Here is a 27,566-nt window from a genome sequence, read left to right as displayed (position 1 = left end):
GGACCCAGGAAGGAAGATATTATCCCAGAGGAAGAACTCTAGAGAAAGAACTGATAAATAGAAGTATGCATACTATAGTATGTAACAACAAGCAATATTTTAAAAAATTTTTAGTCTACAGTGGTTCAAGAATATCAGGGCTTTGTCAAGCAGGAGAGAAGAAAGGCACAGAATAGGAATAATCCCTCCCAACAGATAATGAAATATAGATTGTTTCCTAAAGAGACTCAGGTTTATGGGGAGACATGCTATGTGCTGATAATTATCACTTTGCCTTCTGCTGGTGAAAGTTTCAACTTTAAGGGTTACTAGTGGCTCACCTTCTAAGGAACCCCCCCTTCTCCCGCCTCACGGTGGAGCTCGTGTAGCACAGAATGAACATGGAGTTGTGCCTGCCCTGCTTCGGAGATGGGCCCCCAGACTCACCTGACCTTGAAGAGAGATTAAAATTTGCAGAAGCTACAGAAAGAAGACAGAGGTAATCTTCAATTTGAGGCATCTGGGATCCACATTCTGTAGAAAAGAAGAGGGAGGAGAAAGGAAAAAAGAAAAGTGGGAAAATATTTGGCTGTTTCCAATGCTCTATCACAAGGAAGGCTTTGATGGATGATTTCCTAAAAATTTGTTTAATGGATGATTAGACTACTGTGCAATCAGGTGGTGTTTGATAATGTGGCTTTTGCATATAAAAATTCAATTCTCTTCTGTTTCATTGGGATAAATACTAAGGAAACTGTGTATTTTTGAGTATTTAAGTTTATAAAATTCAGGATATTAAAACCAAGTTATTCAAAACTTTTCACTAAGATCTCTATTTGTCCCTGTGTAGTATTATGTAGGCAGGGGCTATATTTGCAATTGGGCCATGTACTATTGTATTTCTGCTTCAGGAAGTAATGATTACATTTAAAAATTATGATCTCTCCCACATAGAATAAATTAGACATTTACATCTATGTTAAAATGTATTTTATCTCATATTTATGTTGACAATGTTTAAATCTTTGGATTGAATGACCTTAAGTAGCAGAAATGCATACCTGGCAGATAATTTGGAGGCTCATATGAAACAAAATTTTCTAATACTTTCTAATTCATTTGATGCCCTTTTGGTAAGTAAATGAAAGGTTAATCTGACAATTTATTTTCTAGCTGTTGTTTGTTTTTGTAAAGAAGGTACATTAAAACTGGTGATTTACATTAAGCTAAAATGTATATGTTGAATGTAAAACTTAATTTTTTTGGTACCATAAGAGGGCAGTGCCGTGATTGCCAAATTCATTTCTCTAAAGACTTATGTTGTAATTGGATTACTTGAACAAGGTACTAACGTTTGTCCAAGTGTGAAAAGTATCATTACCATTCTTTTTGTATCTATTAAGAATTACCACAACTAATAAACAACAACAACAACAACAAAGCACCACAGGCAAAAGAACAAAAATGGGCCTGGGACTCTCACGCTTAGTTGGTACCCTTGAGGTCACCCACCCTTTTCAACTGCCCAGTACCTTATAAAAGTTTCTCTTGTGATTTCTTGAGACTCAGAGTAGATTCCCTTAGGACTCTCCAAAACGGCCACCTCAACAATGGCCTGGTCACCTTAACTGCTGGAAACTTTGCTGCAAGTTGTAAGAATCATGGATCAGGTTGGTTGTTGAAAGACTTAGAATGTCTGAGGGTCCCTAGGCCCACATCAAGGACCTAAAAGGTCTATTGAAAACTTTTCTGTTTCCATTCTCAGGAATCTCTCCAAGATTAGAGAAGCAAAGGTGATATCACTAAGGAACAAGTACAAGAATTACCCATACATGCTGATGAATTGCAACCAACTTTCAGTTGGTTGAGAGATCTTGCCAGGTGTTTGTGGACAAAGTATAAATTCTGGGACCCAGACAATGGAATATCAGGGAGATTGGGTGTCATGGTTGACTTTCCAACTCCCTTGTCAGGCACCACTTGAGTTAGTCATTCCAATGGATTTAATTGTGTCTAGTCCTTACTATCGCCCATTGTGAACACAACAGCCCTCCAGCTGTAATATGCCTACTTACTGACTCTTGAGCGATTGCATATGGTTTGGTAGTTGGGTCTGTAGTTTGATGGGACTTCAATTGGAAAACTGGGGTCAATGAGGTGTGTGGGGGGAGAGATGTTATTGAAGTACATATGCATATAGACCCAATACTCATTTCTTTGTGACCCACATTTATGTAAGTGCTCACCAATCATCATCATCATTAGAATAAGTGAGACAATCAGGTGGATGCTCTCACTAGACTTATGATGGCTATATCTGGAAGTCTTCAAGTTCTTTTATGGGTTCATGAAATGAAAAGTTTGGAATATGAAATGTTGGATTCCTGTGAACCCAAATCATGGCCTCCCTCTCACTGCTACCACAGACTGCCTGACTACTATACCCAACCCATAGACTCAGCAGTCTAGCACTTGTGAATATCTGGCAAATGGACTAGTGGGTCCCTCTTCCCATGAGTAAGATGCAATGCATGGGTCAATACATATTAAATCGTGTTGATCTTTTGGTCATCTCTGTGTGAAGGGTTTGATGAAGTATATACTATATACTGGAATTTTCTCTGGGCCTAGGTTTCATCCCTTCCTGGGCTAGACTGGAAGGAAAGTTCAGAAGGCTACACTAATTTTGTAAGTTACAGCTGCTACCCCAGTTTGTGGGATGTGTCTCATTTGAATGCCCTCCCTCATCCTTTGAACATGCCAAATAAAAGGGTCTGTTGTCTCTGACTTTGACCTATTGTCTAATTCTGTTCGTAAGGTACTATCCCTTTGTTATATGGACAGTCTGGTTGCACAAGAACATTTGTGTGTGGAATACTGATGAAATCAGCCTGAGAGAAACAGCTCCCCAGATAAAAATTCTTGAAAAGAGCAACAAACTGTACTGAAGATTTGAAAGAAAACTGTCTCTTCTAATAAATGTACTGAGAAGACCTTTGTGAAGGCAGAGCAGTAACAGAGGTATTAATAGCTGCAGAACATTGTGGTCCACTGGCTCATTTCCATAAGACTGTTTTCCAGAGTTCTGAAGGTTATAAATGAGAAACCGTAAATCAAATAACTGTTCATGTACTAATTAATAATTATATGAGGAATGTGGGATTTTTGAATTTCATGGGTTGCTACTGATGAGGAAGCTTGATTCAAGGCATTGGAAACCATAGTGGGTAGGAAAGTACCGAATAAAGACAGATGCCAAAGAGGAAGATAAGCACAGGAGGATGTGGGGACTTGTGGGAGAATCTTTTTATGGAAGACAGAATACAGGAGCTGATAGGAAATATCTGACAAGCAGATCCCTACAGCTGTTTTGCTGATTGCAAGAGGCATTACTTTGTTGATAGACGATTGGCTGGAGAAAGCAAAGCCAGCTGACTCTAGGCTCTAGGCCTGTTGGAAGATTATTGGAAGATGGCTGAATCTTGATGCTGCATCATCTGGACTTACTGACTTCAAGAGCTATCTAGAGCTTGAGAGAGGGGAAACCTTTCAAGGGTGCCTTGTTGATCTTTATAATCCTTTGTAGCTAAAGATAGGGGAAAAGAAGGGAAAAGACAGACTTTATAGCCATTTTGAGCTATGCTGATATATTTTGCTAAAAGAGCATATCACTTTCTCAGCATCTCGATAAGGGGAGAAGGGGGAGTATGCATAAGGAGTGCTTGAATTCTTAACACTGCTGCAGTGTCTTGAGAGTAGCAAAATGGTTTTACCTGGCAGGAGAGTTGAGGATCAGAATAGAAACACATATCAGAGAAGTGTTTTTGCTCAGCACATGATTTGTACAGCAGACTGTTCTCTAATGAGACCATCAAGGCCTAATGTCCAGAGCTGTGAGTTGCCCTAGGGCTATGGATTTCCATAGTCATGTGTCTCCCTGATAGGTTTCTGTGTGTGCCTAATCTCCCTTATGAACACCATATGGATTTGAGAATGACCCAAGTTTATGGGGAGAATGATATATGCTTTTTATTACTGGTTTTGCCTTCTGTTGAATAAATGTTATTAATCTTGCTTTTGCTTTCTCATTTAGTAGATGCTTCCTGTTTAGGAGTTAGTGACGGATTTTGTATATACGGAAAGCACACAGATGGTGGCTCAGGACCTATAGTGGCAAATAGTAGGAATACATCTCTCCCTCTTCCACCCCTCCTTTCATCCTGCACACGCTAGTTTTACCTCTTAAGACCCTGAGAAAGTTTCAGTTGTAGCCACATGGTCATGTCTGTGGCCAGCCTCCCCTCTTGGAATCCTGTTGCATCCCAAACCTACCATAGTGAGGGCAGGTAGAGGGTAAGTAAGATGAAAGAGAGAGAGAGGGAGAAAGAGACAGAGACAGACAGAGACAGAGATAGACAGAGAAGAGAAAAAAGAGACAAAGAGACTTCTCTGAGAGAAGAGAGAGAGAGAGAGAGAGAGAGAGAGAGAGAGAGAGAGAGAGAGAAAGAGAGAGAGAAAGAGCTGGGGTTTGAATGCCACATATGAAATATGTTTTAGTACCAGCAAAGGACCCAGTAGGGAATCCTTTGCAGAGAGATGATCGTTGAGTCTCTTGAGAATAGGTAAAAGCTTTATTTCATACTATTTGCCTTAATGTCCTCTATGGTCCAATCCCTGGATTACTGTTTCTATACTTCTGCATTTCATCTCATTCCTACACTTCCTACAGGTTGTTTCCCATGCCTAGAATATCTATGTTAGCTAGAATGGACTATTTTTTCATCTCTGCATTTTAAAATCTCTTCACTAAATGTTCAGCCCAGCTCAGGTGCTACTTATTTTTTAATCCTCCCAGCTCAATGTGTTCTCTGCCTGGAGTATTTTCTCTGGATCCTTACATCTTCTCTCTTATATTCTACTTTGTGTTATACTTATCTGTGTAAGTGGTGTATCTCTCCCCCACACCCTATAGACTATAAACTCCTTGAAAACAGGGATTTGACTAAGTCTAACACTTGTTTCTGTTTTAGAAAATCTATAAGACATAGAAATGAATAGACTTTTCCTTAATATAATAATAATAGTAATAGCTAACATTTATATAGCATTCACTATGTACAAGGAACTGCATGAAACACTTTACAATGATTATCTCATTTGATCTTCACAACAGCCCTGGGAGGTGGGTGCTATTACTATCACCATCATACAGTTGAGGAAACTGAGGCAAACAGAGGTTAAATGATTTGCCTAGGGTCACACAGCTAGTGAGTGTTTGAGGTTATATTTGAACTCAGGTCTATTGTGCCACCTGGCTGCCCCTGTAAGTTATACCTATCTAAATACAAGAGCAAGAACTGTTTGTAATGGAGAAAGGGTAAAGGTCTTTCCAAAAAGATGAATCGTAAAGTAAAGATGTCCATTATAACTATTACTATTTAACATGATACTTGAAATGCTATCTATATTAATAAGACAAGAAAGAAACAAAGATGTAAGCATAAGCAAAGTGGAAATAAAACTATTGATTTTTGGAGATGATATGATGATTTGCTTAGAAAACTCTAATGAATCAACAAAAATTAATTGACATAATAAATTCAGCAAATTTCTGATTTAGTCACTGTGGAAAATTACTTGTATTTTATATTCTTTATTATTCTTTAATCATATGCTTTTAAACTTTAATTATTAAATTAGTTTTAGATGGGTTTTGTGGTTTAAAAGAGCCCTACAACATTTTTTTAAATGAAAAAAACCTCTATCTTTCTGGATCAAGCCAAATCAAGCTTAGTTCACAATATGATATTGATTTGAAATGGAGCTACTTGGGAGTTTAAGGACTAATTTAGAAAACAAAGCCACAAACTCCAGATAACCATTGACACAAAGAGACAATGACTCAAGGGGGAAAGCTGTAGAGGGCCAGCTCTGAGAAAGTCCATTCCGGGATAAGATACAGGCCAGGTTTTCACTGAAGCCTGTTCTTGCCCTCGGGCTGATAACTCAGCACATGGGCTCTCCAAACCCCACCTCGGCACACACATGCTCTCTCCAAAGCAACTTTGGCACACATGTGCTACTCAGGATGAAGGCTTTCCAAAACCCCCATGGCACACACGTGCTAAACACCACCTGTGAGCTGTTAATGCAATATTGTTATGGCAAAAAAGGGAACAAAGCATGAGGAAGTCATGCATTATAACAAATATCTCCCACGTGAACTTGTTGATCTGCTTTACTAAAAAGGTATATAAGCCCCTTTCTTCAGTTTAATAAATGGAGCTGTCCTATACTCTCTTGCCTGGCCTGTGTAATCGTTTCACTTTCTGTGGCATCCTTTTCACTCTCTGGTGGCCTGGCCACGGCCACTGAAGCAAGTGGCAGTGGAAAGCAGCTTCAAGGAATATGACTCCTGGCAGCAGAGAAGAGAGCTGACTATGGACTTAATAGAAAGCTTGTTGATTCAAATTGGGGAAAGAAGACCCTGGAAACACAGTTGATCAGCCCTTCTGACAGAAACGTCACACACAAGTAGAAAGTCATGAGAATCCTACAAAGGGAATAAGGATGTCTGGGCTTTGTATTACCAGGAGTTGAGTTGCCGTTTTTTGTTAGTCATCAAGAATTTTGTAACTTTCAAAACTGTCCTTCTTATCTGTAGCTCTTTCTTTCCTTTGTTTTTTCCCCTTGTCCATGTTATAAATATGTTTCAGTTGCTCTTTTTTCCCTCTTTTGTTTTCTTTCTCTTTTTAGCAGTCCTATCTCTGTCTCCCCACTTTCCCCTCACTTCTACCCCACAGTGAGAAAAAAATTAAAACAAAATCTTTGTAGCATTAAATTCCCACATTAACTCTGCCTAAAAATGTATGTGGTATTGTCTTTGCCATACGTGTGTCCTACATGCTTACCTCATTATCACTGTATTCTATGTTGGAGCCCTCTCTTCCCCTGGATGGTGTGTATATTTGTGGGAGAATGTACCACAGGTTTATCCAAGGGATGTTTTATGACTACTACTTTTTTCTATAGGGCAGTTGGGTGGCCCAGTAGATAGAGTGTCGGGCCTGGAGTCAGAAAAACTCATCTTCTTGAGTTCAAATCTGGCCTCAGGTACTTCATAGCTGTGTGACCCTGGGCAAGTCATTTCACCCTGTTTGCCTCAATTCTTCATTTGTAAAATGAGCTGGAAAAGGTAATAGCAAACCATCCCGGTATCTTTGCCAAGAAAACCCACAAAGAGGCGGACATAACTGAGAGGACTCAAAAACAACAAAAATTTTTTCTGTGCCATCTCAGTAAATGCCTTTGCTAAGAGTCTAATGGCAGATTGATGATAAGAAGCACAACTGACTTATAGGTGAGCTATCAGCATTGAAATACAACCCCAGAGAGTTACACCTACAACTGTGAGGTATCTACCTCTAGAGAACCATCTTGTCAGTATTGATGCAAATTGAGGAGTACCCCTAGAAAGGTGTCCTACACATTCAAACAAACAGCAAAATTATGCATAGCAACAATTAAAATGTACCTACAGTACACAAATATTCAGTAATTGCCATGTACATCTATGAATGTATGCCATTATATACAAGACATCTCTTATATGTATATTATCATCTGGCTATACATGTTAACACTTTTTTAGTTTTCCCTGTAATATCATGGTAGTCTGGTTACATTTTTGGTCAAATAGACCCAGGCCTCCTTTTACCTGCTGATCTTTATTTACCCCTGGGCCTGAACTAGTTGATAGTGTGGGCTGATCATAATCATCAGAACTATGTAGTCCTTCATCCCTAAACCTGAACTCAAGAAGGGTCCAGGCCACCCAGCATTGTTGTTATGCTCTGTGGGGTTTCCCTCTAGGAAGTTGAAGTTCTAAGCAGGAATGCTACTTGCCTCTGGGTTTATCCCAATCTCTCCCCCTATTTGGCCTGGCTCTTGGCCATACACTGAGTCTTCTTCACTTGAAATATCTGCTTCTGAGGCATTATCTAGTTCAAATAACCTTTAAAAATTTTTGATTGAGATCTGCCAAGTTAAGTGTCCATCAGTGTCCTGATTATCAAGGAGTCCAAGTCATTCTCCTATATACAACAAGTGGCCAGGGGGGATTGTTTTCATATGAGCCCTGCCAATTATTAGGGCTATTCTGTAAATGTGTAAATTGTCTAGTCTTTCTACAACTTAATTGGTTCAGGGGACTAAAAGATATGCACCATTGACATAGTTTCCTAATCTCCTAAATATAGGAACCCAGGACACAAAGGTTGATAGTTCTTTAGACTTGATACATGCTACTGACTAGTCTGGGCCACCTTGAGAAGGTAGAGGCAGAAGAGCTGTGTTCAATGGAATCTATGTTATATCTTTGCTTCTGTTAGTAAACTTACTTTCATTATATGATAGGTGGTCTACAGGTGTCTCATTTTATTCTAATCCTGAGCCTGAACCACCTGGATCAGAAGTATCAAGCCCCTCAATCCTGGACTAGAATATGGAGCTCCTGTGATTAATAGCAGTGGAAATGGAGCAGACCAGGACAGGACAGAAGTGCTCAGGATGGGTTAGTGGCAGAGGCAAAGCCTCCCCACCAGGGACTTCTGTGAATGCGAAAGAAAAGCCTAGGGAGCTGTTCCACCAGCAGTTCAAGGCAGCCCCTCCCTCCATTAGTTTTTCTCCTCACTGCTTGCAATTGTGATGGAGTTAGACTTATAATAATTTTTATACTTATGAGTATTTTCTATGATTAAATCATCTTTCCAGCTTTGTTCTAGGTCCACATTTTGCCCACTTTGCCCCTCTGTGCTTTTTTTTGGGGGGGGGCGGTACCTTGCTTGGTCTTACCCTAGATGTCCTGGATTCTTGGGCTGACTTCTATCTCCTGGGGCTCAGCCCTCCTGGAAGCCCACTTAAAGTTCAGATGGCCCGGGCTCTCAGAACAGAACACCAGGAAGCTAGGTGCCCCAAGCTCCTGGGCACTTCCTGTTGAGCACAGCTGAATTGGTTGCTGCTGCGATGCACAAGGGGTCATGCCATGGGGTTTCAAACTCCCTGGAGCTTTCATCTAGCGAGAAAGACTCCAGACCTGCTGCCTCCAGGCAGAGCTGTGCAGGCTACATGTGCCTTGGGACTGTTTGCTTGATTCTGGGAGGCTATGCCTTTTATTTATTTATTTATTTTTTGCTTATGCTGGTGATGGCTGTGCTGGTGGTCCTCTTTATATCCCCCTGTGGGCTGGTGGCTGACTTTCTTGCAGTTCTGGGATGGAAGAACTCACTGCAGTTTCTCATGAAGTCACCTAGGCACTCGTCTTAGAACACTTGTTCATTTAAGATCGTGAAAGAATGCAAAAGAAACAGAGGTATTATGTGCTCATGGATCCATGGGGGCAATAGGGGATAATGCAACCTGCTGTACCTACCCTACCTGGTAGCTCAAAGTCACCCCATTCACTCAAAGCCACCAAAGAAAATAGTGAGAAATAATCAAGAATATCCCATTTGTATCTACATTCAGTTCTAGCTTAGCAACTCCTGGGTCATCAGTTCTTCCTGCTCTGCCACCAATTTGAAGATTTTTTTTTGGTCATGTCACAGTATAGCCCCTGGGGCATCATAGTTACTTAGGCTGAAACTAGGTGGAGGATATCTGTACACACTTGAAGAACTGTCCTCCCCCTCTCCCCCTCCATTGGCCATTCCACCCCATTGCATTTGCAAAGTGCTTTGCAAAGGATCTGTGAAAGACCAATTCTCTTATATTTAAACATTTATTTTGTCTTTGTAAACAGTGTTAACTACAGGCTTGGCTATTTTGGTTGTACTTAATGGTAGTAAAATGATAATTGAGGGGGAACATGGCCGGAGAAAAGAGAGAGATACATCTCACACTGATGTACTTTGTGAGTGTACTGTCCCTGGCTGACGGCTTGAAACTAAAAAAGGAGAGAGATTTACAGATCCTTCAATTCAGCTTCCCAAAATAGAAGAACATTTCCATCAAGAAATCCATATAGTCAATGAACCAATAAGAGTATAAAAGGGGGGGGCAGATAAGTGTGGTTGTATAACACCACACTACCATTTCTAAAAGTGGGAACTCATCTAGAAAGTAGATTTTTTTTTTCTATCTGGGAGATATGTGCTATGATTTGCTCCATTTTACAGATTTGGAAACTGAGGCAAATAGGGATTGAGTCACTTGCCCAGGGTCACACAGCTAACAAAGTGAGGTCAGATTTGAATTTAGGTCTTCCTAGCTTCCAGCACTCTATCCACTAGCTACCCAAAAACAGCCCCTTGGGCAAACAACTCAACTGTTTATGCAGGAAAGAAACAAGGTACAGAGCCAATCCTCTGGCTACCTGAGGAGCCTTGTGATTGAGGAAGATGATGCTGGGCTAAGCCAGGCAGAAAGGAATGAGCAAAACCATGAAGAGAACCAGGAAAGCATCCACATCTGCTGCACAGAAAAGCACGTTTAGTGATTGGGCATGTTCCAGTTGAGAAATGATAAAAAGCTGTCTGCTACCTGTGACCTTTGTTTGTTCAGGTGTCCTGGATCTATGATACTAGTGCAGGCAGGGTTGTTAATCAATTGATGGATCAACCAAGCATTATTATATGTGTACTATGTGCCAGAGGTCCACCGTGCTGGGTGTTGCGGGCACAAAGACAAAAATAAAAGGGCTCCTTCTCTCTTATATCCTATAGGGAGAGACAACATGTATGAAACTAAGTGTAGGCAAAATATGTTAAAAATGCACATAAGGTATCATAAGCTACCAAAAGGCAGGCAAGTGCTACTGTATCAGTTCTCTGACCCTGTGAGAGCAGTGAGCCTCTTAGCAGAAGTGATCCCTGAGAAACATCCACCCTACCCCCACATCCACAAAACACAAGTAATGTCTACCTGGAGATGAGGGGAAGTGTCTGGGGAACATATACCCTCTCCACCTCAACAAGGGGATTGGGGCAGGTTTAGGGACAACCTTTAGCTAAGCTGGGGAGAAGAAGGCTTAGGTGGATGATAGTTGGAAACCTCCTTATTTGTTGAGTCTCCATCCCATCTCAGCTGCCATGAGTGCTCAGATCTGACAACCCCAGCTTAAGGAAGTCAACACTGTTATCCAGGATGGGCTTCTTCTTTAACATATGAGGTCACAGCCTATAGGCAAAAATGCAGTCTTTCTTTTTCAGGGAGGAGGGAGTGGAATTTTCAAGAGAACTTCGCCTGAGTCCCTAGCATCTTCTGCTCTCTCCCCAGCAATCAGAGAGGCTTCTGAATTTCCCTTCTGGAATCTCTCTGAAGAAGGAGAGTCAGCAGTGCGTGTTCTCTCTTTTACTAAGTGTGAATGAGTTTTCTCTGAGGTTGTTGTTGTTGTTTGTCCTTTGTTCTGGAGGAAGACCATGACATCAGGAAGGTGATGCCATGGCTTGAAGTGAATTGGATTTAAGTGAGGGAGGGTTGTGCAAAGTCACCAATCTCACTTTCTCCTCTGGAGCCATCTGGGTCCAACGGCAATATACAGATCAGGATGGCTGGAGATATCTCAGATGTAGTGGGAGACTTTGGCCTTTTTAAGCTAAGGTCTTTCTGATTTCTCACTTTGACTGAGCCAAAGCCTATTCATTGATTAAGGCTAGGTAAGAAATGAGCCAATGAATGGCCTCTTTTACCTAATTAAAAAAAAAATCAGTTTAGGAGGGGAATACTCTCAGGGTTTCTGGCCAAAACAGAAAATCACAATTTACATTTACTCTGAGCCATCAAGGCCCAAATAATGACCACTAAGTGGGCTTAGGCTGGAACTGTTGTTGGCCAGTCAATGACAGCCTGAGTGAATTTGGTTTAAGGTATGGTCTTTAAGAAAGAAATCTAGTCCTAAACCCCAAGATCTCTTGCTAGGTTTCAGCCATCAAAATTTACATTCCTTTGGGCAGAGCACCTGCAGGTAAGGGTATGATACTTTATGTGGACGGAGGGCGAGGAAGGATGGAAGGGAAGAGAAGGAAAGGAATGTAGGGGAAGGGAAGGGAATGGAAGAGAAGGGAAGAAGGAAGAAAAGAAGGAAGGAAGGGAGGAAGGACGGGAGGAAGGAAGGAAGGAAGGAAACAAGGAAGGAAGGAAGGAAGGAAGGAAGGAAGGAAGGAAAGAAGGAAGGAAGGACGGTGCTGTGTTGCCCATCTGGAAGTGGCCAGTTGGGTCCCTAGTGGGGCAGCTTGGACTGCTCACAGGTTGTTGTTTGTCCTCTGTTCTCGAAGAGCACCACGACATCAGGAAGGTGATGGCATGATTTGCAAGTGGGTCGGACTTAAGTGAGAGACGGCTGTGCAAAATCACCAGTCTTGCTTTCCCCTCTGGTGCCATCTGGGTCCAGTGGTAAGATATAGATCAGGATGACTGGAGATGGTCCCTGTTTTCCCTGATAGAACTAGAAAGGCAGTTGACTATTGGCTGGATAAAGGTTGACTATGCCCCAGCTGGTATATAAAAACCCAAACCTACCAGCGCTTGAGGTCAAGTGAGGTAGCTGAGGTACATTTGAAGTAGGGAATGGTGAGAGGACATCAGGAGAAGTGAAGTGATGTGGGGGACTGATTGTGGTTTTCACTAATATACATAGGATTGTGCTAGTTAGTGACTGTTTTGAGACTCTCCTGCATGGCACTGGGGAAGAAAGTCAGAGGGCAATCAATGGACATAAGCCTCTTTAGGATCTCAGGGACCTCTCTGGTTTGGTGATGTGGGCAATGTATCTGAAAAGCATTCCAGCAAATTTGCCAAGGATGATAATTTTTAAAAGGGGCATAAGAGTAATAGAAGACTCTCCAACAGAGACCCGGACATCAGAGCATGCACAATTTGCTCTGCCAGATATCTGAACCATTTGAAGTCAACGAGGCTTCTTCAGAGCCCTGTCTCACACCCCTCCACCGAGAGAGTGCACAAGTATCCCATTCCTATTTCCTGTTTATTGTATAGTGATGAAAAGCCTTTTCATTTGCTGCTGAACCAGAAGAGTATGAGTACAGAAGAATGGAACAGACAAGCTCTTCCCCCGCCCCCCTCTCTCTCTTGGTGTCAAATGGAGAACTTTGTGTTGGGGCAGTTAGACTGTGCAGTAGGTAGAGTGCTGGGCCTGGAATCAAGAAGACCTGAGTTCAAATGTGGCCTTGAGCACTTACTGGCTGCATGACCCCCAGGGAAATCACCTAACCTCTGTTTGCCTCAGTTTCCCTGTCTATCAAATGGAAATAATAATAAAATCCCTACCTCCCAATGCTATTATGAGGATCAAATGAGATAACAATTATACAGTGCTTAGCATAGGAGCACTATATAAACATTAACTATTATTATTATTATTATTCATTAAGCTTCCAGGTGAGAGAGAAGACTACTTCTTCTACCACGAGGTGGTGTCAGCAGCATGGCACCAGCAGTGTTATCTCCCCACCTAGCCACCATGTGACTATGAACACATGGCCCTGCTATGTCTTCCTGTCTCTGTTGCCTTTATACTTTATTAATTTTGTTGAATAGGTATTAGAGATGAAACAGGTTGGATTACAAACTCATGAGCTTTGAAATAGAGGAAGGGCCACCACAGGCCCAGAAACTGAAGAATGTAACACAGGCTGCCAGTGGTTACCTCAACCAAACCCGTGGATAGCCAGCCCTGAGGAGGGACCTGCTGTGAACCAGCCCAGCAGCCAAGACGCCATGTGTGCAAACAGGGGAGAGAATGAATGGTCCATTGGCTATGCGAGACCCAGAAGTGAACGATGGTCAGGATACTTTTGTAAACAATGCTTTAAGTCTGATCCTATACTCTCCTGGGACTGCAGTGGTAATAAAAACGATAATAACATTTACATGTGGTAGAGAAGAGTCTGCTATGTCTAAGACTTTGTCTAGTGATGCAGACACTCTGTCTGATACCAAAGGAAGGAGTGAAGACTTTTTGTGACCCCCAGAGGGCTGGGCTACAAGCCAATGGCAATACAGTTGGGAGTTTGAGATTTCCACTAGTTAGAACAATGGTGGTGAACTTTGTGAACTTCGTTTCAATGAATCAACCTTCTCTACCTCAGCTGGATGTAGATGGCTGAAAAGAAGAGCAGATGGTTATTTATTGTTGTCGTTTGTCCTTCATTTGAAGAGGACGAATGATATCAGGAAGGTGATGTCTTGACTTGCAAGTGAATTAGATTTAAGTGAGGGAACGCTGTGCAAAGTCACCAGCCTTACTTTCTCCTTGGAGCCATCTGGGTCCAGTGGCAAGATATAGATCACAACGATTGGACATGGCCCCAGTTGTAGTGGGGAGATCTTGGTCTTTCCCAGGTCTCAGTTTGTCTGAGGCAGCACCCATTCAGTGATTAAGGCTAGATAAGAAAATCAGTTGGTTAATGCAGGACTATAAGAAGCGGTGCAAGCCAAGAAGAGAAGCAATAATGTTAGAGGAACTCAAGCTCTTTTATCTGTTTGGAGACAGAACTTGTAAATTTGATTATATGATACTCCTAGCGTGAGGCTCATAATTCCATTGAAGGGAAAGTCTTTTTGGATACGGGAGAGTGGCCTCAGATACCCTGTCTCATTGTGTATAGAATGCAATTTAACTTCTGGATCACATGACCAACAAGATAGAGGACTACACATTATCTCTCATCTTCTTGACCTCTCAAACCTCTGCAAAATAGAAATTATGTGCCTGAAATAAGGCAATTTCAACTGTTTCCATGATTTAGGGAATCAAGAACCAAAGAAGGCAAAGATTGCATGACCTAACTTGCTTAACTTGCACTCAATGAGCCCCCACCTCCCACCAAACTTTTGGTAGTAAGACTGCACTAGTTGACTGTACCCACAAGCTCGAAACAGAATGCAACCCCCACCCTGACTCTCCTCCCTCTTTCCAGGGCTTAGAGATTCAATTTCTAAATGAGAAATTTGCTAGGGCCTCCATAGTCAGCATCACAGCAGAGATCTGCATGAGAGTGGAGGAGCAGAGAAACAGGGCATACATACGTGTCTGGGCTTGTAATAGAGTTTAGCTCTAGGCCTGATCCCTCCAACCCCCAGTGCCAAAAACAAACAGTAAGAAGAACAAACCTTTGTTCACAGCACTAAATATTGTGGACCAAGCCTAAATCTGGCTTAGTCGGTGTGAATGACGGTCTTTTCTATCCAAGGTCTTTCTCCTCAAACTTTTAAAAAATGTAACAGGCAGGGAATTTCCAGACAATGGCTGCCTGATTGGAAGCAGGTAACCCAGTTCCCACAAATATGCCCCCCCAAAACTGAAGATTGCACCAGACTAAATCCCAATGAAAAACTTCAGTAAATGACTCTTCTTCTGTCTCAGAACTGCACAAAAAATCAGCTAGAAGCACAAAGACAAAAGAAATGGCATTATGCTAATGCAGGCCAAAAAGGGGGCAGCATTCCAGTATGACCAGTGTCAAAGAAAAAATAGTAATATTGTACTCTGCATCTTAAACACAAGTCTTCCAGAAATGGCTTTTTTTTTGGGGGGGGGGGTGGCAGCTAGGTGGTGCAGTGAGTAGAGCACTGGCCCTGGAGTCAGAAGGACTTGAGTTCAAATCTGGCCTTAGACACTGGACACAATAGCTATGTGACCTTGGGCAAGTCACTTAACCCCAATTGCCCTGCCTCCCCCTCTCCCTCCCCACAAAATAAAACAACAGTTCCCCTTATGACCTTGGACATTTCTGTCCCAAGACAATTTAAGGTAACATTTTTAGGAATCTTGTAGGAGAAAATGTCACAGTTCTACTCTATCTCATAGAATTATAGGAGCTTAAGCTTCTCTTAAAACTGTGTTTTACTTCCTGAATCTCCAGAAGTCTTATAATGAAGAATGTTATTCCCTGACAGAGAGGTGATGGACTCAAGGTGTAGAAAGAAACACACATCTTTGGATATAGACACCATGTAGACTTGTTTTATTTAACTATACCAAGTTGTTACATGGGTTTTCTTTTCTTTTTCTTTTTCTAATTTTAATTGGTGGAGGGTTTAAGGAGGGGAAAGGGGATTATCTAGGGCACCTAGGTGTTGAAATGCTTCAGACACTTTCTAGTTATGTGACTCTGGGCAAGTCACTTCACCCTGTTTGCCTCAGTTTCCTCATCTGTAAAATGAGCTGAAGAAGGAAATGGCAAACCACTCCATTATCTTTATCAAGAAAACCCCAAATGGAATCATGAAGAGTCAGACACGACTGAACAAAAAAGGGGATTATTAATAGTAATGCCATTGAAAAAGGGGTATCATTGAAAGTATTTTTTTAATGTATAGAAAAAAAACAGAAGGAAGTTCAGAAAGAAACACAAGCAGTACAGTTTTGAAAGCAACGTATTGGCTTTATTATATACTTTATAAAAAAAGAAGTAGTATGAAACGGAGATTTATGATTTCATATACAATCTTCTTTTTGTGTTTTTCTGTGTACATGGTAATACTGTTTTTGGTGTTTAAGTTGAGGTTTAAAAAATTAAAATAAAATGCAACAGGCCCTCATGAACCATAAAAATCCAATTAAAACTATTTTAATAATTAAAGTTGAAAAGTATATAATGTAAGAATTTTTTTAAAAGGATAAAAATACATCTCCCATTCCACAGTCCCTAAGTTAAGAACTGAAAGATTTGACTGGCAGGCAGTTGGGGTTTAGGAAGACTTCCTTCTTTTCAACTTTCTCAGACCCAAACTAATCCTTTTATAGTTCAAAAGATTAGATAGTTAAAGTACCAAGAGGAGGTGCACTAAAGAGTACTTCTGGTGGCCACAACAAAGGGAATAGCTCCACCTCTCATCCAGGCAGCAGAAGCTCTCACCACCTAAGGTCTAAGGGGAATCTCTAAGGGGAGAGAAATCATTTCCCTACTTAGGCACCCCTAACTCCTGAGGGCTTAGCTTTTTAAAACCCCTGAGGACAAGGGTAATTTGTTTGCTGAGACAATCACTTTGTTCTGTTCTGACTCAATTAGGAATCCATTGAAAGGTTGTAATGGGATTCTCTAGTGGGGCCTCAGTTTTACTGTTTAACACCTTGTACCACATCCCCTCAGACTCAATGGACTGTGCTTCGAACCCTTATCCTAAGTGATCTGCCAATAGCAATCCTCCCCCCAAACTCCTGTCCCTGTTTCCAGCCCAGCCCCACCTCAGTCCATCCTAAATATTAAGGAGATCATCCCTGTAGAGATGCAGCCTGGGAAGAAATGGAATATTCTTTCCATTAAAGTTCTTGACATTGTCTAATGGTTCAACATCAGGCATGGATGTGGCTTTGTCTGTGCAAATAACATTAAAGTAGATACACTATCATATACTTTGCTGCTACACCTAAGGATCACAGGGACTTTACATCTGATTTAGAGTTGAAATTTCCTATAATGTGCTATAAGAATGTGGGTTCCCAGAGAACAAGGACTATCTTGCTGCTTTGAATAAGTACTTCTTCATTTCATTCACACTAAAGTTGTCATCATCTATGATTAAATTCTGTGCCTAAGTCAATTAAGTTGAGAGAGATGAGAATCACATACCCTGTCCTGTATATACATACGTTGATGTTTGTATTATCATGGAAATCAATCAATATTTATTGTTGCATTGATTTTACACATGTTTACTTTATGGACCAGCCTTTGCTGCTATGACATCCTCATGTAATATGTCCTAAGTGTGATTTAGATTTGTGGTCTCTAGAAAGCTTTCCAGACTTTGGGACTATAGAAAAACATGCTTGGAGACATCCCCATTGATTTGGTGGAAAATATAAAATGTTTAATTGGGAGGGGCTCAGATTATAAGGGCTTTTTGTTGACCTAATCACAGAAGAGGAACTTTATAAAGCACTATTAATCTAATCATAAAATTGTGGTAATGCCAGGTGATCTCTTCATGAGGTACAAATGTGTTTCTTGAGTGAATCCCACACCCCAAGGATGAAGAATGATAGACCTTGCCTCTGAGTGAGCTTTTAATCATTTGGTTTGTTGTTATTTGTTCTTCATTCTTGAAGAGGACCATGACATTAGGAAGGTAATGGATGCCATGACTTTCAAGTGAATTGAAGTGAGGGAGGGCTGTGTAAAATCACCAGCCTCACTTTCTTCTCTGTTGCCATCTGGGTCCAGTGGCAAGATATAGATCAGGAAGACTGGAGGTGGCCCTCAATCATTTGGTTTGGTGAATTCAAGAAAGAGCTTTCTACAGAGGACCCAAGATCTTTAGAAGAAATAGAGAAGCCACATGCGACTAGAGAAAGGACGGCTCCAAGAGCAGGAGCCAAGACCACCATTACAAAGAAAGAGAGCAGAACTATGGGGGGTTGAGGCTCCTTGGGCAGATAGGGCATGTGTTGAATGAGAAGGAAAAGGAAAAGGAGGAGGAGGAAGAGGAAAAAGGAGGAGGAAGAGGAGGAGAACATATAAGATCACCTTTGATATTTAAACAAGCTTTTGACTCTGAAAAATGGATAAAAGTAAATCTATGAACTCTGATTATCACAATTCCTTAAAAGAGACTAACTCAGATAAAATAGTCACCACAGGAGATCTCAAAAGCATTCAGCAATTTGCTTCAGCCCAAGCCCAAATGGTCCATTAGTCAACAAGGACATATTAAACGTTAAATATGTGCCAGGCGCTGGTATACAAAGATAAGTAAAAAATGTGGTAAAAACCAATTTGACTGATACACCAATGGCTCCTCCCCCCCAATGCAAATATGGGAAAGCTAAAAAGTCCAGAGTTAACCCCATTTACCTCTTGCTGGATTGGCATAATTAGAGTTAAGTTCCCAACATCCCTACCCCCCATTATTTACTCCTAATTAGGCAATTTAGACAATGTCCTTACGGTATTAGTCCTATGGATATTACAGGGAAGTCTTTTGATATCATGCTGGCTCTTGAGCTTTAAAACTCTATATAATAAAGTCTGAGCCCTGAAAGGCTCTGGGCCTTCTACAGAAGTGTGGATACCCCCTAGACTCCTTCCCCACTGCCCCAAGAACTGCCAACTGCTGGAATGGAGGCCAAGCACAGAGACTGACTCTATCTTGCAGGGTTATTGTAAGGATTGAATGAGATATTTGTAAAGTGCTTAGCATAGTACCTGGCACATATAAATTCTTATCTTCCCCTTGATGCATAGCAGCTGTTGTCCTCCTCTTGTGAGTAGCAATAAAGTTTGTTTAAAAACTATCTCTGCCTTTGTTGTTCTTCCTAAGGACTTCTCTGCACCATACATTCTAATGAGAGCAGTGTGACAGAGATATGGCGACTGACAGTAGCACAGTTTTACTGTACATGCTCACTTGCAAAAACATTATTGACAGATGTTTTAACAATCCGGCTAGCAGCTTCTGTGGGGGCGTAAGATCCCCCCACAGCCGGCACCCAGGAGGCTGCTGGGCACGCCGGGAAAGCACAGGTTCTTTTTATCTGCTTAAACAAGGAAAGCATGGTGAAGGGTTTGACCAGCTTTCTTTAATCCAGCATTCAGTTTGTTCAGGGGAGCATACAGACAAGCATCAGCAGACAGACCAAATACAGATTACAGTCAGCTAATTCAGGGGAACAAACAGCCAGCATCCTGAAGTTCAGAATATTCATTTAGTTCAGGGGAAAACAAAACCGGAATCCCAAACTTCAGAACAAAATACAAACAAATTACAAATATTAACAGACAGACCCAATACAATTCATAGTTACCAACATCTGGGCTCAGCCCGAGAGCAAGGGCTGGCCCAGAGTCACGCTCGCCACTGCTTCCACGCCAACCAGAAAAGGAAAGAGGATCTTCAAGCTGTCTTCTCCCCTCTTATAGAGTTTTTGACATCATCAAGCGCCGCCTGAATGACCAGAGCTGATTGGTTCTTGAGTTGGCCCCTTCCCCTAGGACCCTGGGAGGTTCACCTAGGTTAACACCCAATAGGGCATGGCTCTGGAGTTAACACCTCCCCTCAGCCAGCCCCATGACTCATCACACAGGAAGTTCTCTGCTCCCAGGCATGGTCTCTGGGCTTCCTGCCCCGGAAGAGGTGCAGCAGGCCCAGCACCCAGTAAGGCCCAATGAGATAAACTGTGCCACCCAAAGAAAACAAAGGCCATTCTGGTCACAACAGAGCATGGCAAAAAATTACAAGTAGCATGACCTCCCCAAACAGTTAAAAATATTGGAGGAAAAAAAGACTGCAGAAAGCGTGGTATGAAACCCAACATAAGATCCCAGGAGAATTTCCAACTTAAAGTAAAAAGAGGATGAGAAATAGATGCAAAGTGGGGCAGATTTTCCAGCATTTCTTTAGCAATCTAGAATCAGCATCAACGAGAATGGAACCAACACATTTGGACAATAACAATTCAATATACAATGCACTATATGACAATGTGGAAGCAGCACTTAAGACTAGAAACAATGACTGAACCTTACCCAATATACGTAGAAGGAATCCATGCTAGCAGCAACATAGCTTCAAAGGTTACAAAGGCATGAACTTTCAAACTAGCAAAAAGAGAGAGAGAGACACCAAAAGAAAACAAAATCCACAGATGCTATCATTATCACCCAAAATAAAGTCAAGTGAAAAATTATGCTCAACCACCGGCTCATATGCCAGCTGTGAGGAAGGTGAAAGAACAGAGATTATACAAAGTAATGAATACCTCCCAGTCCAATGGCTTGGAGGATGTTCTCTGTTAAAACTCATTTTAAAGTAGCATTAACAGAACATCTAGGTGTGGACCAATGTTTATGATGTCATACTTTTAAAAAATGGTGGTTAGTTTTCCTGAACTGTTTTTTGCCCTATTTTAATCTTTGTTATGGGTGGGGGGAGAGAAAATATGGAAAATATAGATGATTTTTGACAGATATCAATACAATTTTTTCCCTAGAAAATAGCAGTCTTGTAGTCCAGAGTTAAAAGAACAATTAACAGAAGCTGCAGCAATTTCATAGGAGAAGTAGAAAACAGTAAACATTGGTGAATCCCTGGTTGGGGGGTGGGGGTGGGGGGGAAGGAGGCAGGTAGCTGGGGATGCAAAGACCAAATGGAACAGGTCTTCTGTCAGAGAGAATTGATTTGAGACAGTTATGATTTTGGAGGTGGAGTGTAGTAGGAGCAACATTTTCACAAGTACTTGCCCTTCTCCCCCTAGCTCCTCTCCTCCACCCCCCCCCCCCAAGCCACGTAACCAGGGGCTCACCAGAGCTTATCTTCTTGAGTCCTGGAGAGCCAATAGACCATGATTGGAGGCTAAGCCTATTCCTTCCTTAAGGAAGAGGAAAACATTTCACTCAAGATGATTACATCAAATGAAAAATGGTATCTACCTCCAGTGAAAGAACTGGACTTTGAATGCAGATTGAAGCATACTATTTTTACTTTATTTTTCTTGAGTTGTTTTTTTTTTCTTTTTCTGATCTGTTATCTTTTGCAACACGTCTAATATGGAAATATGTTTTGCATGACTTCACATGTATAATCGATACCAAATTGCTTACTTTCTCAAGGAAGGGGAGGGAGAGATTTTAAAACTCAAAATGTTAAAATTATCTTACATATAATTGGGAAATATTTAATAAGATAAATTTTTTAAAAATTTTAAAAGATGATCACGTCAGAAAAAGTACAGGCATCCTGAGGGTCGTGGTGAGAAGTTTGGAGGGACATTGACAATGCAAAGGCGGGAGAGCAAGATCACTATCCTGTATTTGAGGCAAAGAGGCTGGATGCCCAAGGTCCTTTCCATGGCCCCCAAATCAAGGGCTTCATCCATGACGCCACAGGAGAACTGTTTTGGAGCCATGATCCCAAAGTTACTAAACTGCATATCCTTTGACCTATAGCGATATAGGTAAAAGGGCTATAATCCGAAAGATATCAAAAGGTGAAAAGAACTCATTTACAAAAATAATTAGAACACTTTTATTATAATATTCACAGGTTTGCAGATTAGGTGAGTATGACCCAGGGTAGCACTTTGTGGGTCCCCACTCCTAAAACTTTGCCTCGTTAATCCAGACGGATGAGTGTCTCTTTAACAGTTTAAAGTTTAATGAAACACAGTTCAAAGCAAAGGCAAAATGAGAGCCGTAACTCTGAAACACTTCTCTCCCCCCGAGTTGGAAAAATGAGGCACACATATAGTGAAACCCCAAATGAATAAATGAAAAATATTTACCAAGCGCCTGTCAGGAACTGTGCTGGGGATAAAAATCAAGCTATATAGATCCTGTCTTCCAACATCTCATTTTGTATCTCTTCCTTGCCATACCGCATCCTATTTTACAGACGCCCCATGCCATTTCCTACAGCTGCCTCCACTAGCCATTGTGGCCTGAAATGAACATGTCCCATGCTGGATTTGGCTTTTCCCATCACTCCTTCTCAGCCTCGCATTGGCTGGCAGAGTCCTTTCTGGCCCCTCCATGTAGTCCAGGAACCTTCGTCCTCGGGTGCTGGCTTATGGGGAAACCATTGCCAGAGGCGCTTTGGGGAACAAGGCAATGCCGGGGAGACAAACAGTTCCTGGGTCGGGCCTTGAGCAAGTTCAAATTCCTCTCGCCACCTCGGTTCTCCTTCCCAATCCCCCCGGCCGGATAGTCCAGGGTAGTGACTTCTTGGTGCTCGGCTCCCACGCCTTTCCTTTCCTTATCAGTCTTCTTTTCCCCTTCTTTCCTTTAACTACTTTCGCTTTAGTATTTGCCCAAAGGCATGAAGCCGGACTGGGGTTTCAGTAGTTGTGCAAATGCCTGAAGCTGGGCTGGGGTTTTTGGTATGAGACTGCCTCATCGAAGCAATTAAAAAGCAGCACACATAAAAGCGGAGGTTACTTCCCTGACCGGGAATCGAACCCGGGCCGCGGCGGTGAAAGCGCCGAATCCTAGCCACTAGACCACCAGGGAAACGATTGCAAGTTCTCGTTTAATCTATTTGTTTTTGTTTATGCTCTTTTTTCCCTTTAGCTATTGTATTTATCTTTGTATCAACTTCCCCAGCCCTTTAAGAGAGCCTTCTAAGTTAAACCAAGCGACAGAGTACATATTACTTAGCCCTGAAGGTTAATACAGAGAGACAGAGAGAGATGCATTTCCTGAGCTCTTTTCGGACCAAAGAAGGGTCATCGAAGGGACTTAACATTCACTTCCTTTTTGTGTTCTTCTTGTTGTCATTTTTGTAGTCCCTATATTGATGATTCTCCTGGTCCTGCCCTTTGAATCTGTTCATACAACTCTTCCTTTGTTTCTCAGGAATTCTTTCTTAAGCGGCCATCATGGCATTGTTTAATTCACATACACCATCATTAGTCCGGCCATTTCCCAAACGATGGTCAAGGAATCGCCCCCCGCCCTTGTTATTGTCCTTACCTCCCTTCACCCCATCCCAGAACAGGAGAGAATATCGTGGTCTCTGCGTACAGTACCTTTCTTGGTGGCCTTCATCTCTTTGGGGTATATGCCCATCAGAGGCATCACCTCAGCTTAGGGAGTTTTCTCTCCTAACTCCAAAGGGTTTCCCAGTAAGGTTGGGACCGAGTCCCAGCTGCACCAACAGTGTAAGACAGGGAGAAGCCTCAGACGTGGGATTCTTCTGCCTTGGTCAATTTCCTAGGAAACTCAGCCAGCTCGTTTAAACGTGCCGAGCTAGAGTGTTTCTATGGCTGCTAGAACCGCGAATTGGCTACTTGCTTGAGTGGCCCAGGAAAGTAGCAGCGAATGCGCTAAACCTGGACGATTTTGTCTTTTTTGTTTTTGTTTTCAGAGTGGAGACTATAGAAAGAAAAAAGCCCTTCCCTGACCGGGAATCGAACCCGGGCCGCGGCGGTGAAAACGCCGAATCCTAGCCACTAGACCACCAGGGAGTTTTTCAGCAGGATTGTTTTTTTTTTTTTAATATCATCTTTCACTGCTCTCCAAGTCTAACACACTTGCTTTCAGTTTTCCCGCAGCTTCCTATATGCTTCATACTTATTTTGTCTCCTCAGCTCCCGGGAAACTACTAAACCCCAGGGAAATAGAGGCAGGTGAGGACCTCCGCCTCTGGCCGCAGCCTCTTCCAGACTTGTGTCTGCCGGAAGCAAAGCCTGCAGGGCTGCAACAGATTTTCTCCCCTGGCTGCTTAGGACGCCCGGGAACCTGGGATCCGACGAGAGGGTGCTGAGCCCTAGGCCTCCCAGCCCACTGCTGTCCCCTCCTTTGCTCTGGCTTCCCCACTCTGCCCCACACCGGTTGAACGGTCCCAAGAGCAGCTGCTTCTCCATCCTATATTCCCCAGAGGAAGGAACCAAAGCAGCTCCCGGCGGCTCCCGCCAGCTGGACCTGTGAACTTGTGGCCGCCCCACCACTAGGGCCACCTGGAATAAAGCAGTTCTTGGCACCCAGTTACACATAGCCCTCTCAGAAATATTCACCCAGGATCTAAACTCAGAATATGTTGAATTGGTCTTTCCTTAGGGCTATTTTATGTACAGGGTGTTCTGTATAGTTAAGCTTTAATAACTTAAAATTGCACTAAGGCTTTGGAACACCCTATATATCTGGGTTTAGGACAGTAAATCCCGATAAATGGGTACATCCAGCTTTGGATGTGACATGGGTGGAAGGGAAGTGTGCCCAGGGTGGGGTGTTGACTAGGAGTTGGATTGACATTGAAATCACCTAGTCTCAACGGTTGAATGGAATTTGGTCAAGGATTTAGCGAGTCCAACTCGTACCTTACCATATGTATGTTCATAACATTCCATAGGAGGCATGTGACTTCAAGTGAGAGGAACCCCACTACCATCTGAATCAACTCATTCCATTTTTAAAAGTTCTCATTATTAAGAATTTTTTTCCTTTATTTTAAGAGACTCTACTCTGAATCTTGCATCAATTACTACTTCCCTCTGGGGTCAAATACAGAAATTCTAATAATCCGTCTTTTCAAATGGCAGTCTTTCAGACACTCAAAGAAAGTTGTCACATTTCCCTGAGTCTTCCCTTCTCCGAGGGCGAAAATCCCCAGTTATTTCCATCAATTTTCATATGACAAAGTTTTGAGTTCTTTTCTTTTTTTCTCGGAGGGGACAAATTCCAGGTTCACAACGATCTCCCTAGAATATTAAGCTAAAAACTAAGCACAATCCAATACACTGCTTTTACAGGTCGAAAAACAGTGAGACTATTACTTCCTTTGATCTAGGCACTAAATTTCACCATGAGAATTATGAGAGACAGAGGTGCACAGCGGCAGATCGCTGGCCTCTAGACAGACCTGTATTTGCATCCCAGCTCCAATACTTTTAGGCTGAACGTCCATGAGCAAGTCACTTGATCTCATTTTATGGGCTGAACTGAACAACTTCTGTGCTCTCTTCCTACTCTGAGATTTATATGATTTTTATAATGCTGCCTAAGAGTGTATTAGGGCTTTTTAGCCACTGTGTTACAGGAATGACTCCAATGGAACTTGCAGTCTAATAAAACGGGGGCCTTTTTTTCACATGCATTATTTATCCATTTTCCCCCATCATGTATTTCTTTGGTTGGTCCTTTGAACCTAAATGTAAGCCTTTATATTATCCCTATTATTTTACTCCAATTAAGATTGAGCTCCATTCTACCTTTTCAAGATCTTTGGCGCCTGACTCTGATTATATAACATACTGGCTATCTCTTCTGGCTTCACGTGACTCAGAAATTTGATAAGTATCCCACTGATGTCTTCACCAAAGTCATCAATTTTTGCTTTTAAAAAGGTATTGTCCTTCACACTCAGAAGCAGGCACAGTTCACCCACCCCATCCAGGAGTGCTAGACCAGGTGTAGCCCGTCTCCCTCGGACCCAGACATTGAGGTTGCTTTATGAGCAGACCAAAGAAACACTGAAAACTATGAAAAAATATCCTGGAGTGAGAAACACCCAAAGAGTACACCTGGAGGAAGAGAGTAGCCAAACACCTCCAAATAGAGAGGGGTAAGGAGGTGGGGGGGAGGGGCTGGGGGGAAATGTCTTAGGCACAAGGATGATGGGAGTATCTAGCAAAATGAAACGACCTACAAAATGGAATAGCTGGAGAGGACAGAATGGCAAGAAGTGAGACCTTCAAATAGATACTTGGAAATCTTACCCAAGAATTGAATGCCCTAAAAATTTGTTTGAGTCAAACAAAAAACAACTCAATGAGACAACAAGAAATACTAAAACAAAATATAAAGATTGAAAAACAAAAAAGGTAAAAAAATATAATATTGAAAACAACTGGCCTGAAAGACTGGCCAAGGAGAGACAATTTAAGAATTATTGGACTATCTGAAAATCGTAACACCAACAATAATCAAAAGCATGGAAACATATTTTAAGAAACCAAAGGGGCAGCGAGGTGGCGCAGTGAGTAGAACACCCTCCCCGGAGTCAGGTCCAGCCTCAGACACTTGACGCACTGCCTGTGTGACCTTGGGAAAGTCACTTAACCCCTATTTCCTGTCTTCCCCCATCCCCCCACCTCCAAAAATAAATAAAAACTGCCCAGAACTGGTAGAACCAAAGAGCAAAGTGAAAATGGAAAGAATCCAACTGTAACAGGACCAGAGTATCCCTCATTTCCTCCCAATAGGCATTAGTTTTCCTAAAATCGTCATTGGGAAATCTCATTATCCTGTAATATTGAATCAGTCTTGGTACTTACAACTCATCAGAATCCTCTGCCCTTCTGATTGGACCCTCTGACTAGAGGGCAGGGCTATGAGCTCTAGGGGCTCTGTTTAAGTAGAAGAGACAGCACAATCTTCTCCCCATTTCCCAACAGTTACACTGTTTCTGGGCTTCATCATACCCTGCCCCAGGGATCTCCTTCTCCTCCTCACACACCCCCTTTTGAACTTCTTTTTGTGAGTTGTCTTCCCCTATTAGATTGTAAGCTCACTGAGGTCAGGGACTGTCTTTTTATTTGTATTCGTATCCCCAGGACTTAGCACAGCACCTGGCACATAGTAAACACTTAGTAAATATTTACTGACTATGAACTAAAAGGCTAAAAAAAAATACTAAAAAGACAAAGCTATCTCTAGCACCTGATTGACCCCTGCTTTCCTTGATGTAGCGTCCTGGTCGCCTAAGGATGTAAAAAGTGTCACTTATAAGGAGTCACTGCCCCCCACCTTGGGAAATGTCTGAAGACCATATACTTTGCCATGCCAACCAAACAAATTTTTGTATGGATGGCGGGGTGGGGTGGGTGGGTGGGTGTGGAACTTGGCGCATCCTTATTACATATACTTGCTATGTTAGGTTTAACACACCACTGTTTGTTGAGTGTTCAATGACTTTCCAGTGCCTCATTTCATCCATGATTGAACCTTAACTAAGAGGGTACTGTATTCAGGCTCATTCCTAACACCATTTGATTACTTCTTTTAAAAAAAGCCCCCCAAATGAAAAATTCCTATGAAAATCATAGTCAAAATCCAGAGTTCCAAGGTCAAAGAGAAAATCCTACTGTCAGCCAAAAAGAAAGAGTTCAAGTACCAAGGAGTCATAGTTGGAAT

The 27,566-nt window shown here is 42.0% G+C and overlaps 1 protein-coding gene and 2 non-coding genes across 3 annotated transcripts; 1 reads left to right on the top strand and 2 right to left on the bottom strand.

Annotated features, from left to right (window-relative positions):
• Positions 1-380: 380 nt before the first annotated feature.
• On the top strand, positions 381-23,881 carry LOC118857567 (small VCP/p97-interacting protein-like). Its single transcript, XM_036768205.1, is given in 3 exon segments — positions 381-552; positions 1,745-1,772; positions 23,800-23,881. Coding segments are annotated over 3 exon segments (282 nt in total).
• On the bottom strand, positions 22,872-22,943 carry TRNAE-UUC. The gene has a single exon. It is a non-coding gene; the product is annotated as a tRNA-Glu (tRNA).
• Positions 23,828-23,899, bottom strand: TRNAE-UUC. Its single transcript has one exon. It is a non-coding gene; the product is annotated as a tRNA-Glu (tRNA).
• Between the last annotated feature and the right edge of the window lie 3,667 nt (positions 23,900-27,566).

Source organism: Trichosurus vulpecula, chromosome 7, assembly GCF_011100635.1.
Source record: "Trichosurus vulpecula isolate mTriVul1 chromosome 7, mTriVul1.pri, whole genome shotgun sequence".
Classification (NCBI taxonomy): Eukaryota; Metazoa; Chordata; class Mammalia; order Diprotodontia; family Phalangeridae; genus Trichosurus; species Trichosurus vulpecula.
This window is presented reverse-complemented; position numbering and strand designations above follow the sequence as displayed.